Here is a 20,917-nt window from a genome sequence, read left to right as displayed (position 1 = left end):
TGCTCTTTCATCGGTTCCTGTTATATGGGAAAACTCAGTGCCAAATGCTTAATGCACAGACTACCCTATTCCAGTAGCTGAAGTTTATAACTTTTTAGACACTCAACCCACCAGGGGACTCGAACACTGGCCAACAAGGTGGCAGTTGCATGCTGTATCCACTACGCTATACTTCAAAGCCATAAGAGAGGTAGGAATTCTGGAGTATTTAACCAACCAGAATATTTTACCAGAATAATAAAAAAATATTTTATTTTAATTCTGGGGTATTTAACCAACTTCAGCTACTGGAATAGGGTAGTCTGTGCATTAAGCATTTGGCACTGAGTTTTCCCATATAACAGGAACCGATGAAAGAGCATCCGAGGTCCCACACTATCTCATCGCCTGGGAGAGGATTGGAATTCTGGTTGGTTAAATACCCCAGAATTCCTACCTCTCTTATGGCTTTGAAGTATAGCGTAGTGGATACAGCATGCAACTGCCACCTTGTTGGCCAGTGTTCGAGTCCCCTGGTGGGTTGAGTGTCTAAAAAGTTATAAACTTCAGCTACTGGAATAGGGTAGTCTGTGCATTAAGCATTTGGCACTGAGTTTTCCCATATAACAGGAACCGTTGAAAGAGCATCCGAGGTCCCACAATATCTCATCGCCTGGGAGAGGATTGGAATTCTGGTTGGTTAAATACCCCAGAATTCCTACCTCTCTTATGGCTTTGAAGTATAGCGTAGTGGATACAGCATGCAACTGCCACCTTGTTGGCCAGTGTTCGAGTCCCCTGGTGGGTTGAGTGTGTAAAAAGTTATAAACTTCAGCTACTGGAATAGGGTAGTCTGTGCATTAAGCATTTGGCACTGAGTTTTCCCATATAACAGGAACCGATGAAAGAGCATCCGAGGTCCCACACTATCTCATCGCCTGGGAGAGGATTGGAATTCTGGTTGGTTAAATACCCCAGAATTCCTACCTCTCTTATGGCTTTGAAGTATAGCGTAGTGGATACAGCATGCAACTGCCACCTTGTTGGCCAGTGTTCGAGTCCCCTGGTGGGTTGAGTGTCTAAAAAGTTATAAACTTCAGCTACTGGAATAGGGTAGTCTGTGCATTAAGCATTTGGCACTGAGTTTTCCCATATAACAGGAACCGATGAAAGAGCATCCGAGGTCCCACACTATCTCATCGCCTGGGAGAGGATTGGAATTCTGGTTGGTTAAATACCCCAGAATTCCTACCTCTCTTATGGCTTTGAAGTATAGCGTAGTGGATACAGCATGCAACTGCCACCTTGTTGGCCAGTGTTCGAGTCCCCTGGTGGGTTGAGTGTCTAAAAAGTTATAAACTTCAGCTACTGGAATAGGGTAGTCTGTGCATATATATATATATATATATATATATATATATATATATATATATATATATATATATAATATTAGTATATTTTGGTAGCAGTCTTTCCTGTAGACATATATTATTAAATATGACCGAAAAAGTAAGATTAATAATTCTAACACGAATTTTCTCGATCTTTCGTACGTTTCTTTTCACTGTTGGTGGTAATTAAAAAATCAGTTCTCCAAAATTCATTTTTATTTCTAGTCTGACGCGACACATGAGCGCGTTTCATAAAACTTTTTACATTTTCAAAGACTTTAGTTAACACACACACAACTGAATAGAACTTACACATCTCCGATTTGTTTATATCTACATTTGAGTGAGGTGGATGGGGTGAGGTGGTATTAATAGGGTATTAAATTCCTAAACACAAGACAGAACACAAAACAATGGGTATTGAATGGAAGTGATTGTAGAAAGCCTATTGGTTCATATTTCTTGATGCTTCTATATTGGAGCGGAGTCTTGAGGTGGGTAGAATATAGTTGTGCATTAATTGGCTGTTGATTGCTGGTGTTGACTTCTTGATGTGTAGTGCCTCGCAGACGTCAAGCCGCCTGCTATCGCTGTATTTATCGATGATTTCTGTGTTGTTTACTAGGATTTCTCTGGAGATGGTTTGGTTGTGGGAAGAGATTATATGTTCCTTAATGGAGCCGTGTTGCTTATGCATCGTTAAATGCCTAGAAAGAGATGTTGTTGTCTTGCCTATATACTGGGTTTTTTGCAGCTTACAGTCCCCAAGAGGGCATTTGAAGGCATAGACGACGTTGGTCTCTTTTAAAGCGTTCTGCTTTGTGTCTGGAGAGTTTCTCATGAGTAGGCTGGCCGTTTTTCTGGTTTTATAGTAAATCGTCAGTTGTATCCTCTGATTTTTGTCTGTAGGGATAACGTTTCTATTAACAATATCTTTCAGGACCCTTTCCTCCGTTTTATGAGCTATGGAAAAGTAGTTCCTGTAAAATAGTCTAATAGGGGGTATAGGTGTTGTGTTAGTTGTCTCTTCAGAGGTTATATATATATATATATATATATATATATATATATATATATATATATATATATATATATATATATATATATATATATATATATATATATATGTCGTACCTAGTAGCCAGAACGCACTTCTCAGACTTCTATGCAAGGCCCGATTTGCCTAATAAGCCAAGTTTTCATGAATTAATTGTTTTTCGACTACCTAACCTACCTAACCTAACTTTTTCTGCTACCTAACCTAACCTAACCTATAAAGATAGGTTAGGTTAGGTTAGGTAGGGTTGGTTCGGTTTGGTCATATATCTACGTTAATTTTTACTCCAATAAAAAAAATTTACCTCGTATGTAATGAAATAGGTAGCTTTATCATTTCATAAGAAAAAAAATAGAGAAAATATAATAATTCAGGAAAACTTGGCTTAATATATATATATATATATATATATATATATATATATATATATATATATATATATATATATATATATATATATATATATATATATATATATATATATATGACAATGTCAGACCACGGAGGAAAAATGAAACAGGAATTTCCTTAAGTACTTTCGTATATTAAATACATCTTCAGAAGGTCCTTCTGAAGATGTATTTAATATACGAAAGTACTTAAGGAAATTCCTGTTTCATTTTTCCTCCGTGGTCTGACATTGTCACATTCTTAATCACGTGTTTATTTTCGTGATATACACACACACACACACATATATATATATATATATATATATATATATATATATATATATATATATATATATATATATATATATATATATATATATATATATATATGACATATATATTGTTGACAGTCGTCTTGACTCAGGTCGCTGGGTGGATGTGAAAAGTTGCAACTTAGTTGAATTATAACATTGACTATATATATTTATAACATATTATGGTCAGGTATCTATTACCATAATGAATTTCTGTTTAATTTCTAGCTAGCGATGGTATTAACTTACTGTGTTATTAATACTATCATGCAAGAGATGCCACACATTTATGGATCATCTGACCAATAAAATCTGAAGTCTGCTGACCAATAATATCAGTAGACTTCATGATGTTACTGCTGCTCGGCTTAGACTCGGTTACAAGTATCTCTGCGAATTCTCATTTTCTGCTGATGTAGACCTGACCAAATGTAAACTGTGTCAATAAAATTATTTGCACACCCTCCGTCACTATGTGATGGAGTGCGAAAAGATACGTGAATTCAAAGGCAATTCTAAAACCAATGTTCCAAAGATGTGTATATATATTTCATTGAAAATGATCTGCTAACAATAATTTTTGCCAAATATGCCCAGTTTGCTAACTGTAGGTAGTAACTAGGTGATTGTAACCTATCCACTGCTGCCCCCTGGATGTGGGGCGGTGTGCAGGACAAACATATCAGTTGTATGAACATATTAATTAAGTATCTTTGTGGTATGAGGGCACCCAAGATTAATTCTCAAGGCTTTGTTCTGAAAATTTTCAAGCCCTCCAAGCTTTCTTTTATGCATTAAAGCAAGCAGACGTGCAGCATAATCTACTAAGGATCTGATGAATGCAAGGTACATCATTTTAACAATTCTGACATTGGCACCATAGCCTGAGGTAATACTGACGACAGAGTATGTTTACAATAAGACCATACAGTGCAGGGACCTCAAGGCCAAGAAATTTGAATGTGTTTACATAGTAAAGTTAGATAAATGAGTTTAACTTAGTTAATCATTAAGAAAAGCATCTATCAAAAAAAGGCCACTATACCTAAAAGTTTTTAAAAGCGTCCTAAAAGTTCCCGCTTGACAGCCATCGAGGTTCAAAATGAAGATAGGGTAATTATGATGAGAAAGCGCTCAACACACTAATACTATATAGCACTTAGAAGGGAATATGAGTACAGGGATCTAGGATGTAAAGACGGAAGGAAGGAAGGATGGTAAACGTTCAAATTTTTCATCATTCTTAACACAAAGTTTCCTGAGTAACAGATAATTGAGATCGTGGGCGCTTTATATATTATGGTATAATATATAAAGCGCCTGATAATTATCAGAAGGGCTTCTTCTGATAATTACTTACTTATTAACTGCAGTTATGCAGGCGGTTACTATGATTTTTTATAATGAAATATTAGCGATGAATAACGCAATGAACGGGCAAGATATTAGGATCAGCTTTCAGCATATAAACCCAATGTACTTTCTTGTATATATATATAAATAAAATACAAAATAAAATAAATAAGCAGCAAAATCAAAATAGTGACAAGTCATATAAGGTGCTCCATCCGAACTCTTCTCGGGATTCTCTTTAGTTACACAAGTATATGTTAGTATATTGAATCTCGTTTTCTCTGAAGAACTTCTCAACAACACGAAACCCTGACTCATTTAATATCTATCTCTAGTTACCTTGAAAATAACATGATATACCTGATTTACCTGATGTCCACTAACACTAGTGGCCTCGACGGGGACAGGAAGCCGGCAGCTTGCCGAAGGTCCCCCCTATTTGCCTTGATGATAATTTTCAGTTAGACTTTAAAATTTAAAAATTTTTGGGCATTTACAGCTTCGGCGGGTATGCGGTTACATGGGTTTGTAACCCTGTATAGGAAAAAGCATTTCCTGTTCTCAGTCCTACATTGTGGGATATTGAGCTTGAAACCGTTGCTCCTTGTTTGAGTTGCATCTTCCCTTTTGAAGAAACTGTCCGGATCAACGTCTTCCATACAGTTCAGTATTTTAAAACTTTCAATGAGGTTCGCCTTGTCATACCTGATTTGCAGTGTTGTTAGCCCTGTGGCCCTCAACCGTTCCTGATAGGCGAGTTGACTTAACTCTGGAATCATTTTTGTTGCCCGGTGTTGCATTTTCTCCAGAGCAACTATGTCCTTCTGATGATGTGGTCTCCATGCTTGGATACAGTAATCCAGATGGGGGCGTACCAAAGATTTATACAATTGTATCACTGCCTTCTTTTCTTTAAATATGTCAAAGGTACGTTTGATTATTCCAAGGGTTTGGTTAGCTTTTTTACTTCTGCTGCTACCTGCTGTGCCACTATCAGTGAGTGGTGGTTTTTGACTCCAAGGTCCTTTTCTTCATCAATCTGCTGTAGTGTAATTAATTGTTATTAATTAGGTAGTTGTGGTGTGTGTTGATATGTCCCACATGCAGGGTCTTACACCTCTCCATATTAAAAAGCATTTGCCAGTCTGGTGGCCATTTGTGGAGTTCATTAAGATCTCTTTGTAAGGCTTCAATAGCTTTTCCGACTTTACCTTAAATCTTTGTGTCATCTGCAAATTTGATGTTTGTATTTTTCTCATCTATGTCATTGAAGTCTATGACAAAAAGGTTGCCTCAAAATGGACCCCTGCGGTACCTCACTTACCACTTTCCTCCAGCCAGGATCATTCTCATTTAGCACGACTCATTATTTTCTTTGTTTTAACCATTATAAAACATTCTAGAACTAGAACATTTTTTCCATGTGCCTGTAATTTCCTTGCCAGTCTTTCATTTGGTACTTTGTCCAAGGCTTTACAAAATCCATGTATACTACATCAACCTTTGTCTGAGTAGCTGGTTACCGTTTACAAAAATGTGAGCAGGTTTGTAAGGCAGGTTATATTTTTAATAAACTCATGTTTTAACGAATTTACAAGAATGTTCACTGAGAGATGGTGAATGATTCCCTCCCTGAGACGAGATTATCCTTGGTCCAGTGATTTTGTGAAAAGTAATTTCAGTGGTAGGCATAGTTCTTCTGCCAGTTCCTTTGTGACTTTGGATTAGATTCCATTCACACCGGGGGCTTTCGATTCTTTTATTATGTCAATGTTCTTAATGATTATGTCGCACGTTATAGTCACATTACTAAATTCATTCTCTTTCCTTCCTTCAAACTTCTGTGTGGGAGAAGGGATGTCATCTAACCTTTCTAGTGTGACAATAATCTCTTTCAAGAGAGATTGAGCCTGCTCTTCCTTACACAAGTACGTCAATATACAAGATACTATAGAAGATACGTCCACCAAGTATCGCCAAAACCTTTTGCCCAGAGAGCAAATCGTACCCAGCACACAGTGACACCTGCTACCTACCACCGCCGTAACCAGCAAACTGCTCATCTTTTGCCTGCCTGTCGCTGATTGGCTGGTGTCCCGTCGCACCTGCCCTCCGCCTCCGCCACAAGTTGACGTCTGGGCTGCAGTGCGCTAATATCGTCAGAATATCTCAGTGCTCCAAGCAGTTGACATCTCTCGCTGGTAGACTAAGCCTTGGCTTTCGTGTACTAAGGGAGGTGGCAGCTCGAAGCCAATATTCCAGCATTCATATTTTATTTTGCTATCACTGTAACTCACTTGTTTTAACGTAACTTTTCATTTGCCAGTGATTATTCATATTATTTTGTTTGTTGACTTATCTTTCATATTTTTATGTGATTAACTTTATTCATGTCTTGTTTTTCTAGAGTAATTAAAATTTCATTGTTAATTTACTTGTGTTTTGAGTGTCTTCCCATTACCTTACCACAGACGAAAGCTCCAGCTTTTCTCTTTTTTTTCTATTATGTGACGAGGCCCTGCCCCTAGCTTTTGAAACAGCCGAACACCAACGCTTTACCGTCACACTAGTGTGAACATTGATATAGAATATTGATTGAGAGTGTTTGCTGCCCTTTTATCGTCCATTACAATTTGGTTAGTCTTATGTTTTAAGGGTCCTACTGAGTCCTTTGTTTTTCGTTTTACTTTTTATATAAGCATAGAATGATTTTGGATCTTTCTGAATGTTTTGGGCAAGTTTTCTTTCATAGTTTCTTTTGGCTGATCTGATTTTCTGGGTTGCTGAGTTTAGTGCCCTCTCATATATTTCCCTGCCCGAAACGCTTTGCGTAATAGTGGCTTTATGCATTGTATGTACTAGCTCTATCTATAAATCCATCAACTTTGTATCTTACCTTGTATGTATGTACCTTACCTGAATAAAAAAAAAATAATAAATTCATCGTGGATTTATATGTTCTTCATGTATGTTCTTCTTGTATGTATGTACCTTACCTGAATAAAAAAAAAATAATAAATTCATCGTGGATTTATATGTTCTTCAGAGGTTCCGCTTAGTTATCAATGATTGTTTAACTGTCTGAGTCATCCATCTAGTTCTCTTTCTATTCTTTCTCCATTTTGACACATATTTTTGAACGAGTTCCGTGATAACCTTCTTTAAGTTTTGTAATGATGCTTCCATGCCAGGCTCACCTATTATCTTCCTCTAGAAGATATTTCGCAGTTCCTCTCTCATTCCTTGATAGTCTCCTCGATGATAATCTAGGAATTCGTCATCATGGACCTTAATGTGGGTTTCTATGTTTGTTGTCCATCTTAAAATATGGTGCTCACATGCGGGGGTTAGCTTTTCCCCTACCTGAATTTGATCAATCATACCCTCTACTGATTTTAGCACAAGATCTAGAATGCTGTTACCTCGTGTGGGCTCCTGAACCAGGTCTAGAAATTGTTCTCCTTCTGCTAGTGAAGTTAGATTCAGACAATCTATGGTCTCATGGTTAAATCCCCCATTATTAGGGTTTGGGTTTCTGATGCCGCAGTGATCATTTATGCAGATTACCAACTTCCTCTGCCGCTGCTGTGTCAGCCTTGTAGCATACTCCTATTGTCCTTTTGCAACCATATTGAGCCAGTATGTTGCGCCATACCTACTCTGAGGATACCATAGTTTTCAGTTCCTCATTCTTGGTTGCATCCAAGTCCTCTTTCACGTTTCGCATTACCCCCGCCTGCTCTTGTTGTTCTGTCCCTTCTGAATGTTGGGTGGTATCCCGGGAGATGTAATTCCTCTTCTATAATGTCCTCTCAGCCCCATATTTCACGGCTGCCAATGTTGTCGGGATTTTGGGCATCAGCATACGCAAATAATGAATAAATTTTATTGACTAGGCTTCTGGCATTTGTGTAGAATTTTTTTAAAACTCCTGACGTTGTTAATGAGGGGCTGAGAGATTCTTCTTGTGCTAAGCACAATCCTGTTCAGTACATTGTCGCTCTGGTTCTGCGCCTGTTTGTCGTGCGAGATATGTAGAGTTAGTTCTGACTGACTGGGTGAAGGACTATGTTCTCTCCTCTTTCTACTCCTCCTTCATAACAACTCGCTAGTAACAAAAAAAAATAATCCTATAAGCGTGTAGTAAAGATTCGTTGTCCGGCAAAGTTGACCCGTCCAACTGTTAAACAAATACTAATGTTATCATTATATTTTACCACTCCTTTCTTAACAGATTTATATTTTACTACGTAGTTTTCGCTCTTCTTATTACCAGTATGATAAAAATGGCAAAACTTTCCTTTTATTAGAGTGGATTCTAAGAAGCATCGTTAACATCCAAGGATCTAAACAACAATCACATAACAAGCAGATAACACTCTCTAAGGATTGTTACACCCTTGCAACAGACAAAGAAATGGCAAGTGAATTTAATAGCTAATTTTCATCCATTTGTGGTAACGTTGTCAGGAAAATCCCAGAGACTCAGACACATGTTACTACATAACTCACTGGCAGCTATCCTAACTCTCTACTCCCTTTACCAGTCAGCTCGACAAACATTACATCCATCAATTACTCACTAAAAACCAAAGCTTGGAACATTAGTGAAATAACATCTATGGTAAGGAAGAATGCCCCTCATGCCCTTGCACCACCCATAGCTCAGCTATTCAACAAATCTATGTCATGACATACTTTTCCTGATATCGTTAAAAAGCATTAGGAAAGCAAGCTCATAATGAAGGCGTACGGCTGACATAAATAATAGAACACTGATATCAAATCTTTCTCACAAATATTTGAAAAATTTATTATTACAAATAGCCCTTCTCCTGCCTTGTAAAATTCAACAGCGCCTATCAAAAGACTTTTAACAAATAGGGCACTTCATTGACCCGATAAAGGCCTTTGATACTGTAAACCAGAAATACCTCTCACCTAAACTTCACTACTTCGAAATCCTAGGCCCTTCTCTGAACCATATATGATCGTATCTTAGTGACAGACACGAACATATAGCCATCAATGATATAACCTTCCCCACTCTGCAGACACGAGCAATGTGCACACAACACCTTAGTTGCAGACACGAGCAGTGCACACACCCTAGCTTCGGGCCGAGTATGGACACTAGGACGAGTGTTGACACTAGGACGAGTGTGGACACTAGGACGGGTGTTGACACTAGGACGAGTGTGGACACTAGGACGAGTGTGGACAATTGTTATGATCTCAGCCTACAGGAGAAACGAGTCTCCCACTTGAGAGTTATTCAGCAAGCCTGACCTGATTAGAAGGTCTAGCAAATATTGAGGTGATAACACATATGTAAAACAGTTGCTTGGATATAAATAACAATTTAAGATTATGGGCAGTGAAGAAGAAAACAGATAAATGACTTGCTAGGAGATGTGGACCTTTTGCGGGAGGCGTGAGGCTCGCTTCTGGAGGGCTTTGACCTCACTTGAGGCCAGACATCGCAGGGGGAAAGCCGCGCTCCGTTGTGCTCCCATCAGAAGGGAACCCTAGTGATATATCTCGAAGAGAAGAGAAGTGAAGTGTGCAGACGTACCAGCTGTGGAATCGAGCTGGGGAGGTGTGGTCTCAAGTCCTGGTCGACAAGGAGAGTATTAAACCGCCCAGAGGCATTATCGTGGGCCGTGGCGGCGCCCTGTCCAAGCTTCGTCAGAGGGAGGAGCGCCCTAGACGAGACAATCTGTGGTTTGTCCTTTGGGGAAGAAGTTGCTGAGAACTTCAAAGCCAGCACAGAGTGAGTAGTTGATGAGACTCCAAGGTAGTGTAGCAGAGGACCTCGAGCTGTGAGGAGAAACAGTGAAGAGGAGTGTCACGTTCTTCTGTAGAGGTGGTGAAGCACCATAGTTGCTCGAGGGAACTGCATGGTGTAGCAGCCAAGAGAGCTGTGGAGGACCCTAGCAGAAGGGTGAAGCACCGTAGTTGCTCAAGGAAACTTCATGATAGCAGCCTGGAGGAGCTGAGGAGCAGAGGATCCTGGTAGTGAAGCCCGGAAGAACCTAAAGATATCAGGGTAGTGAACTTCCAGAGGTGGAAGGGAAGTTCTGGTGGATTACTTGTAGGGAGTTGATAGTGTTTGGTTGTCATTAGCGTGCAAGACGCAGTGAGAGGTGAGTGACTGTTTGCATTCTTATGTCAAGGAGTGTTTTATACTGAAGTTTAGAGTTACAGTCGTAGGCTGGATTACCTACAGATGTATGTGTTCTAGGACTGATAGAGTGATCGATTGATCATTGTTGTGTATCAAGGAACGTTTATAATGATATATGTTATTGCATTCACATGCTGATTTTCTTTGTACACATTTATAGATACATATATATATTCTCTTGCTGATGGTGCAACAGTGTATGTAGACTTGATCAACTTGAGGAGGTTGATAGTATCAGGTGGTGAACCAGGAGATAGGATACCACTTGATAAGCTGATGATAGAGTTCTGATGATGTTGGAGTGCAACCTGATTGTAATAGTATAGAGTATAGGATTCATTATTATTATGTGTGTATGTATTGTGTATGTGCTTTGTCCAGTAAATGTATTCCAATTTGCTGGTGTTTGCCCTTGTCCTAGTGAGGCTTCCCATGAAATAGTACAGAAGAAGAGAGAGAGAGAGAAAGAACCAAGAACCACTGCTGTGGACAGGGTAGAAGGTAATACTAATAAGTAAAAAGGGGATTGAGGAGATCATATCACCTAAGGAGAGAGTGGGGAGTCACAGCGGCTCGAGTGGGTGTGTGCACGTGACAACGAGGCTAAGTGTTGGAGCCGCATCACCTAAATGTGAGACGTTGAGCCCCTCTCCAAGAGCCAGAAACGCCAAGGGTGATCTCCTAGTGAGGTATAAGAACTCTACCGAGTTGTGGGTTGGGTTGTCCGTAAAGGAGGAACACGACGACAACAACACCACCAACCCACAAGCCTATAATAACAATAGGACGAGTGTTGACATTAGGACGAGTGTAGACACTAGGACGGGTGTGGACACAACGATGGGTGTGGACACTAGGACGAGTATTGAAACTAGGACGAGTGTGGACACTAGGACGAGTGTTGACATTTGGAAGAGTGTAGACACTAGGACGAGTGTGAACACTAAGACGAGTTTGGACACTAGAACGAGTGTGGACACTAGGACGAGTGTGGACAAAAGGACGAGTGTGGACACTAGGACGAATGTTGACACTTGGACGAGTGTTGACACTAGGACGGGTGTGGACACAAAGACGAGTGTGGACACTAAGACGAGTGTTGACACTAGGACGAGTGTGGACACTAGGACGAGTGTGGACACTAGGATGGGTGTGGACACTAGGACGAGTGTTGACACTACGACGAGTGTGGACACAAGGACGAGTGTGGACACTAGGACGGGTGTGGACACTAGGACGAGTGTTGAAACTAGGACGAGTGTGGACACTAGGACGGGTGTGGACACTAGGACGAGTGTAAACACTGGGACGAGTGTTGACACTGGGACGAGTGTGGACACTAGGACGGGTGTGGACACTAGGACGAATGTTGACACTTGGACGAGTGTTGACACTAGGACGGGTGTGGACACAAAGACGAGTGTGGACACTAAGACGAGTGTTGACACTAGGACGGGTGTGGACACAAAGACGAGTGTGGACATTAAGACGAGTGTTGACACTTGGACGAGTGTTGACACTAGGACGGGTGTGGACAGAAAGACGAGTGTGGACACTAAGACGAGTGTTGACACTAGGACGGGTGTGGACACAAAGACGAGTATGGACACTAAGACGAGTGTTGACACTAGGACGAGTGTGGACACTAGGACGAGTGTGGACACTAGGATGGGTGTGGACACTAGGACGAGTGTTGACACTACGACGAGTGTGGACACTAGGACGAGTGTGGACACTAGGACGGGTGTGGACACTAGGACGAGTGTTGAAACAAGGACGAGTGTGGACACTAGGACGGGTGTGGACACTAGGACGAGTGTTAACACTGGGACGAGTGTTGACACTGGGACGAGTGTGGACACTAGGACGGGTGTGGACACCAGAACGAATGTGGACACTAGGACGAGTGTAGACACAAGGATGCGTGTGGACACAAGAATGAGTGTGGACAAAAGGATGAGTGTGGACACATGGGAGTCCACCTGGATCTGCCGTGGGGTACAGACGTGTCGTCTGGCCTCTGGTAGTTTGGGGTGTTTGCTGTTTTCGTCACCAAGGGGTGTGGGCGTCTCTGCCACCCCCCCCCCCTCCCCTGCTGTTGTTGCTGCCTGCGTGTTGACGTGGCGAGCTTGCCATGGGTGGTCCCCTTCCTCCTGTTAAGCGCGTGCACTCCGTGGGCCTGGAGTTCACTGGTGGTGCTGGATATGCGGCTATAGAAATGGTCATGTTCGACATGCTCCGTATCCCTGTGATGGCCATTTACGGTATTGAGCTTGTAACTGCCCACCGGGTTGTCATCAAGTTCGTGACGGAGGAGGAGTACCGTGATTTCCTCCGTCATTACGAGGGACGTTCGTTGCCGCTGCCGGGTGGTGCCGGCTCTGTATCCATCTCAGACCGTATTGGTGCACTGACTTATGTCAGTGTGCATGGGGCGCCCCTGGAGTTTCCCGAGGACATTCTCCGGTGTTACTTTTAGCGGTTTGGTGCGGTCGTCAGTGTGCGGGTCAACACGCTCTCCTCTGGGAAGTATGCAGGTAGGCTGACGAACGTTCGCACCTTGGGGATGCGCCTGCGGTCGGATATTCCATCTTCGGTCCGGCTTCTGGGGTACTACGTCCGGGTATACTATGCCTGGCAGCCTCGTACCTGTTTCCGGTTTGGCCTGTTGGGGCATCAGGCTGCTGGGTGCGCTGCGGCTCTGGTTGCTCAAGTCAACTTGTTCCGGGAAGATGATTTCCCGCCGCTCCCTCTGGACGAGGACTCCGGGGGTGAGGAGGTGAATGTTCCGTTCGTTGCTGAGGCTCCCCCTGCGTCGCCCGACGTTCCCCCGGATGTTGCCGACCCTCCTCCGGATGTTGCGGTGTTGTCGGATGCTACTCCTGCTCCTGTCACTGTTGCTCCCGTGGGCCTTCCTGATGCTTCCTGTGAGGCATCGCCGTCTGCACACCCGACTTCAGCTGCTGCGCCTGGCTCTGCATCCTTGCCTCGGGTCCCGGCTGTTCTGGCTGCTGGGGTGGCTGTGGGGGCCCCTGATGTGTGTGGTCCAGTTCCCCCTGTGGTCGAGGCTGCTGCTGTTCTGCGGCAGGCGTCAGTTCGTCCGGCTAGTGGGGCCCGTGTTTCTGAGTCAGCTTCCGGCTCTGACGATTTCAGGCCGGTGCCCAAACGTTCCCGGCGTTCGTCTTCTGCCTGGGCTGATGTTGGGGAATTTAGTGACTGTGGTTCTTCGGGTGTGGATGGAGTGGTTCCGGATGCGTCGCTGGCTCCGCAGTTAGTGGTGGCGGAAGTCCATGTGCCTGCTGACGTTGGTGCCTGTGTCTCGGGTGTGTCTGATGTTTCTTCTCCACCGGGGGCCTCTCCGCGGTGGGGCGTGGTGGCCTCCACTGCCAGGGATGGTGGGGATGAAGGGGTTGGGCGTGGCCTGGTGGTGACCTTGCGCAAGGATGTGCGCAGTTCGGTTTCCCGGCAGTCGTCCGGTGGTGTGCTCATGGACGCTGGTGCCCCTGTGGTGGTGCCTTCTGTCCGGCTTCCTCCTCTGAGGACGTCCGTTGGGGACTTGGGGACTGTGTTACCGGAGTCTGTGATGCCGTTGGGTCACTGGGCGCGGATTGCTGTGTTACCGATCTGCGAGGAGGCACTGGACTTTCAGGGTGGGGCAGTTCCATTGGTGTGGGAGCGTGTGCCGGTCACTCGGATCAGGAGTGATACCATTTGGGTGCCCTGTTTGAGGGTGTTTGTTGCCAATGTCCCGGATGATATGGCGTCCCCGGTGGATGGTCAGGGCCCTTGGCAGTGGTTACGATGGGAGGCGTTCCATGTACGATTCCCTCGGGACGTGTTTCCGGGCAAGTATGTCTGATGATTTTCTACTTTTGTGCTTAATTTTGTGCTGTGTGCCCTTCTGGCTGTTTGTTTGCCTTCTGGTAGTTTGTGTCCGTGATTCTCCCTTTGTTTGTGGCGAAGCAGGTGGTTTGGTGTGTGTGTTAGTCTTCATGTATTTATTTTGTGTTATTACCGTGCCCTATGTGTTTTATTTTATGCTTACGTGTTGTTTTTGTCTTTTATTTTATTTTTTATTTTTTTTTTTTTGTTATTGGCTGGTTGTGTGGTGTGCTATCTTATTGTATTTTTTATTATATTTCATTTTGTTCATACTGTTGTGCTTTGTTGTCGGTCCTTCAGGCCGGCGCTTCTGTTTTGTTTCATACTGCTAAAATGTTTTAACTTGTTGCTATGTTCTTGTTTCGCTTGCATTGCATGCTTGTTTGTGATTGTTTTCTGTTTTGTTCTCTATTTTGTAGCCTTTTGTGTTTTTATCCTGCATTTCCTGTACCCTTTCCAGTTTTGGTAATTGTTGTTCTGTCGGTCCTTCTGGCCGGCGGTTTCTTGTTTTGTTCTGTTATGTTTCTGGTTTTATGTTTTATTGTAATTTAAATCGCATGCTTGCATGTAAAAATAAAAATAAAAAAAAAATGTGGACACTAGGACGGGTGTGGACACTAGGACGTGTGTGGACACTAGGACGGGTGTGGGGAGTTGCGTGGTGACCGCCGGCCAGGTCGGACGTTCCTGAGGTCTCTCCGCTCCTTGCTTGTGTTTCCGTTGGGTGATTGCTTGTTTGCCCTGCAGGTGGTGGTTTGCCACTGACAGGGTGACGTTTGCTTAGCCAAGGGGACGTCTCGCCCTCCAATGAAGAGGACGTTGTCGGCTGGTCTCGCGTTTACGGTGCCGGTGGACCATCCATTGGTTGGTACCGCCCTGGTGGACGTGCTACATGTGAAGCTGTCTGACCTGGTGGGCATCCAGATGCTTCAGGGCCACCGTGCTGTGGTCAAGTTTCGCCTCCAGGTTGCCTTTCAGGCGTTCAACTAGGACCAGTGTTGACACTAGGATGGGTGTGGACACTAGGACGAGTATTGACACTAGGACGAGTGTTGACACTAGGACGGGTGTGGACACTAGGATGAGTGTGGACACATAGATGGGTGTGGACACTAGGACGGGTGTGGACACTAGGACGAGTGTGGACACTAGGACGAGTGTTGACACTAGGACAGGTGTGGACACTAGGACAGGTGTGGACACTAAGACGAGTGTTGACACTAAGACGGGTGTGGACACTAGGACGAGTGTGGACACTAGGACGAGTGTTGACACTAGGACGAGTGTGGACACATGGACGGGTGTGGACACGAGGACCGGTGTGGACACTAGGACGAGTGTTGACACTAGGACGAGTGCGGACAATTGGACGAGTGTGGACACAAGAACGAGTGTGGACACTTGGACGAGTGTGGACAATTGGACGAGTGTGAACACAAGGACGTGTGTGGACACAAGGACGAGTATGGACACTTGGACGGGTGTGGACACTAGAACGAGTGTGGACACTATGACGAGTGTGGACACTAGGACAGGTGTGAACACTAGAACGAATGTGGACACCATAGGACGAGTGTGGACACAAGGACGCGTGTGGACACAAGGACGAGTGTGGACATAAGGATGAGTGTGGACACTAAGACGAGTGTGGACACTAGGACTAGTCTGGACACTAGGACGAGTGTCGACACTAGGACGAGTGTGGACACTAGGACGAGTGTGGACACTAGGAGGAGTGTGGACACTAGGGCGAGTGTAGACACTATGACGGGTGTGGACACTACGAAAGGTGTGGACACTAGGACGGGTGTTGACAGTACGACAGGTGTGGACACTAGGACGAGTGTGGACACTAAGACGGGTGTGGACACTAGAACGAGTGTGGACACTAGGACGGGTGTGGACACTAGGACGAGTGTAGACACATGGACCAATGTGGACACAAGGACGAGTGTGGTCACTAGGACGAGTGTAGACACTAGGACGGGTGTGGACACTAGGGCGAGTGTGGACACTGGGGCGAGTGTGGACACTGGGACGGGTGTGGACACTAGGACGAGTGTGGACAGTAGGACGAGTGTGGACACTAGGACGGGTGTGGACACTAGGGCGAGTGTGGACACTGGGGCGGGTGTGGACACAAGGACGAGTCTGGACACTAGGACGAGTGTGAACACTAGGACGAGTGTGGACACTAGGACGAGTGTGAACACTAGGACGAGTGTGGACACAAGGACGAGTGTGATCACTAGGACGAGTGTGGAGACTAGGACGGGTGTGGACACTAGGGCGAGTGTGGACATTATGACGATTGTGGACACTAGGACTAGTCTGGACACTAGGACGAGTGTCGACACTAGGACGAGTGTGGACACTAGGACGAGTGTGGACACAAGGACGAGTGTGGACACAAGGACGAGTGTGGACACTAGGGCGAGTGTGGACACTAGGACGGGTGTGAACATTAGGACGAGTGTGGACACTAGGACGAGTGTAGACACAAGGACGAGTGTGGACACTAGGGCGAGTGTGGACACTAGGACGGGTGTGAACACTAGGACGAGTGTGGACACTAGGACGAGTGTGGACACAAGGACGAGTGTGGACACTAGGACGAGTGTGGACACTAGGACGAGTGGGACACTAAGACGAGTGGGACACTAGGACGAGTGTGAACAGTAGGACGAGTGTGGACAGAAGGACGAGTGTGGACACTAGGACGAGTGTGGACACAAGGATGAGTGTGGACACTAGGACGAGTGTAGACACAAGGACGAGTGTGGACACTAGGGCGAGTGTGTACACTAGGACGGGTGTGGACACTAGGGCGAGTGTGGACACTAGGACGAATGTGGACACTAGGACGAGTGTGGACATTATGACGATTGTGGACACGAGGACTATTCTGGACACTAGGACGAGTGTGGACACTAGGACGAGTGTGGACACTAGGACGAGTGTGGACACTAGGACGAGTTGGACACTAGGACGAGTGGGACACTAGGACGAGTGTGAACACTAGGACGAGTGTGGACCCTAGGACGAATATGGACACAAGGACGAGTGTGAACACTAGGACGAGTGTGGACACTAGGACGAGTGGGACACTAGGACGAGTGGGACACTAGGACGAGTGTGAACACTAGGACGAGTGTGGACAGAAGGACGAGTGTGGACACTAGGACGAGTGTGGACCCTAGGACGAATGTGGACACAAGGACGAGTGTGAACACTAGGACGAGTGTGGACACAAGGACGAGTGTGGACACAAGGACGAGTGTGGACACAAGGACGAGTGTGGACACTAGGACGGGTGTGGACACTAGGACGAGTGTGGACACTAGGACGAGTGTTGACACTAGGACAGGTGTGGACACTAGGACAGGTGTGGACACTAAGACGAGTGTTGACACTAAGACGGGTGTGGACACTAGGACGAGTGTGGACACTAGGACGAGTGTTGACACTAGGACGAGTGTGGACACATGGACGGGTGTGGACACGAGGACCGGTGTGGACACTAGGACGAGTGTTGACACTAGGACGAGTGCGGACACAAGGACAAGTGCGGACACAAGGACAAGTGTGGACACATGGACGGGTGTGGACACGAGGACCGGTGTGGACACTAGGACGAGTGTTGACACTAGGACGAGTGCGGACACAAGGACGAGTGCGGACACAAGGACAAGTGTGGACACAAGGACGAGTGTGGACACAAGGACGAGTGTGGACACTAGGACGAGTGTGGACACAAGGACGAGTGTGGACACAAGGACGAGTGTGGACACAAGGACGAGTGTGGACACAAGGACGAGTGTGGACACTAGGACGAGTGTGGACCCTAGGACGAATGTGGACACAAGGACGAGTGTGGACACAAGGACGAGTGTGGACACAAGGACGAGTATGGTCACAAGGACGAGTGTGGACACAAAGACGAGTGTGGACACAAGGACGAGTGTGGACACAAGGACGAGTGTGGACACTAGGACGAGTGTGGACCCTAAGACGAATGTGGACACAAGGACGAGTGTGAACACTAGGACGAGTGTGGACACTAGGACGAGTGGGACACTAGGACGAGTGGGACACTAGGACGAGTGTGAATACTAGGACGAGTGTGGACAGAAGGACGAGTGTGGACCCTAGGACGAGTGTGGACACTAGGACGAGTGTGGACCCTAGGACGAATGTGGACACAAGGACGAGTGTGAACACTAGGACGAGTGTGGACACTAGGACGGATGTGAACACTAGGACGAGTGTGGACACTAGGACGAGTGTGGATACAAGGACGAGTGTGGACACTAGGACGAGTGTGGACACTAGGACGAGTGTGGACACTAGGACGAGTGTGGACACAAGGATGAGTGTGGACACTAGGACGAGTGTAGACACAAGGACGAGTGTGGACACTAGGACGAGTGTGGACACAAGGACGAGTGTGGACACTAGGACGAGTGTGGACACAAGGATGAGTGTGGACACTAGGACGAGTGTGGACACAAGGACGAGTGTGGACACTAGGACGAGTGTGGACACAAGGATGAGTGTGGACACTAGGACGAGTGTAGACACAAGGACGGGTGTGGACACTAGGACGAGTGTGGACAGAAGGATGAGTGTGGACACTAGGACGAGTGTGGACACAAGGACGAGTGTGGACACAAGGACGAGTGTGAACACTAGGACGAGTGTGGACACTAGGACGAGTGTGAACACTAGGATGAGTGTGGACACTAGGACGGGTGTGGACACAAGGAAGAGTGTGGACACTAGGACGAGTGTGGACACAAGGATGAGTGTGGACACAAGGACGAGTGTGGACACAAGGACGAGTGTGGACACAAGGATGAGTGTGGACACTAGGACGAGTGTAGACACAAGGACGAGTGTGGACACTAGGGCGAGTGTGGACACTAGGACGGGTGTGGACACTAGGACGAGTGTGGACACAAGGACGAGTGTGGACACAAGGACGAGTGTGGACACTAGGACGAATGTGGACACTATGACGAGTGTGGACACAAGGACGAGTGTGAACACTAGGACGAGTGTGGACACAAGGATGAGTGTGGACACTAGGACGATTGTAGACACAAGGACGAGTGTGGACACAAGAACGAGTGTGGACACTAGGGCGAGTGTGGACACTAGGACGGGTGTGGACACTAGGACGAGTGTGGACACTAGGACGAGTTTGGACACAAAGACGAGTGTGGACACTAGGACGAGTGTGGACACAAGGATGAGTGTGGACACTAGGACGATTGTAGACACAAGGACGAGTGTGGACACTAGGGCGAGTGTGGACACTAGGACGGGTGTGGACACTAGGACGAGTGTGGACACTAGGACGAGTGTGGACACTAGGACGGATGTGGACACTAGGGCGAGTGTGGACACTAGGACGAATGTGGACACTAGGACGAGTGTGGACACTAGGACGAGTGTGGACACTAGGACGTGTGTGGACACTAGGACGAATGTGGACACTAGGACGAGTGTGGACACTAGGACGAGTGTGGACACTAGGACGAGTGTGGACACTAGGACGGGTGTGGACACTAGGATGAGTATGGACACTAGGCGTAGTGTGAACACTAGGACGGGTGTGGACACAAGGACGAGTGTGGACACAAGGACGAATGTGGACACTAGGACGAGTGTGGACACTAGGACGAGTGTGGACACTAGGACGAGTGTGGACACTGGGACGGGTGTGGACACTAGGACGAGTGTGGACACTAGGACGGGAGTGGAAACTAGGACGAGTGTGAACACTAGGACGAATGTGGACACAAGGATGAGTATGGACACAAGGACGAGTGTGGACACAAGGACGAGTGTGGACACAAGGATGAGTGTGGACACTAGGACGAGTGTAGACACAAGGACGAGTGTGGACACTAGGGCCAGTGTGGACACTAGGACGGGTGTGGACACTAGGACGAGTGTGGACACTAGGACGAGTGTGGACACTAGGACGGGTGTGGACACTAGGGCGAGTGTGGACACTAGGACGAATGTGGACACAAGGACGAGTGTGGACACAAGAACGATTGTGGACACAAGGACGAGTGTGGACACAAGGACGAGTGTGGACACAAGGACGAGTGTGGACACAAGAACGAGTGTGGACACTAGGGCGAGTGTGGACCCTAGGACGGGTGTGGACACTAGGACGAGTGTGGACACTAGGACGAGTGTGGACACAAGGACGAGTGTGAACACTAGGACGAGTGTGGACACAAGGACGAGTGTGGACACTAGGACAATTGTAGACACAAGGACGAGTGTGGACACTAGGGCGAGTGTGGACACTAGGGCGAGTGTGGACACTAGGACGGGTGTTGACA

The 20,917-nt window shown here is 46.0% G+C and overlaps 1 protein-coding gene across 1 annotated transcript in view; it reads right to left on the bottom strand.

Moving 5' to 3' along the window:
• The window catches only part of LOC138369647 (sperm acrosomal protein FSA-ACR.1-like), an 89,709-nt gene extending 84,380 nt beyond the window's left edge, over positions 1–5,329 (bottom strand). Inside the window, exon 1 of the mRNA XM_069333072.1 lies at positions 5,192–5,329. Within this exon, the coding sequence (XP_069189173.1) occupies positions 5,192–5,329 (138 nt within the window). The remainder of the gene's footprint in view (positions 1–5,191) is intronic.
• Between the last annotated feature and the right edge of the window lie 15,588 nt (positions 5,330–20,917).

Source organism: Procambarus clarkii, chromosome 29, assembly GCF_040958095.1.
Source record: "Procambarus clarkii isolate CNS0578487 chromosome 29, FALCON_Pclarkii_2.0, whole genome shotgun sequence".
NCBI classification, from domain to species: domain Eukaryota; kingdom Metazoa; phylum Arthropoda; class Malacostraca; order Decapoda; family Cambaridae; genus Procambarus; species Procambarus clarkii.
The sequence above is the reverse complement of the archived record's forward strand: the minus strand, read 5'-3'. Positions and strand labels throughout refer to the sequence as shown.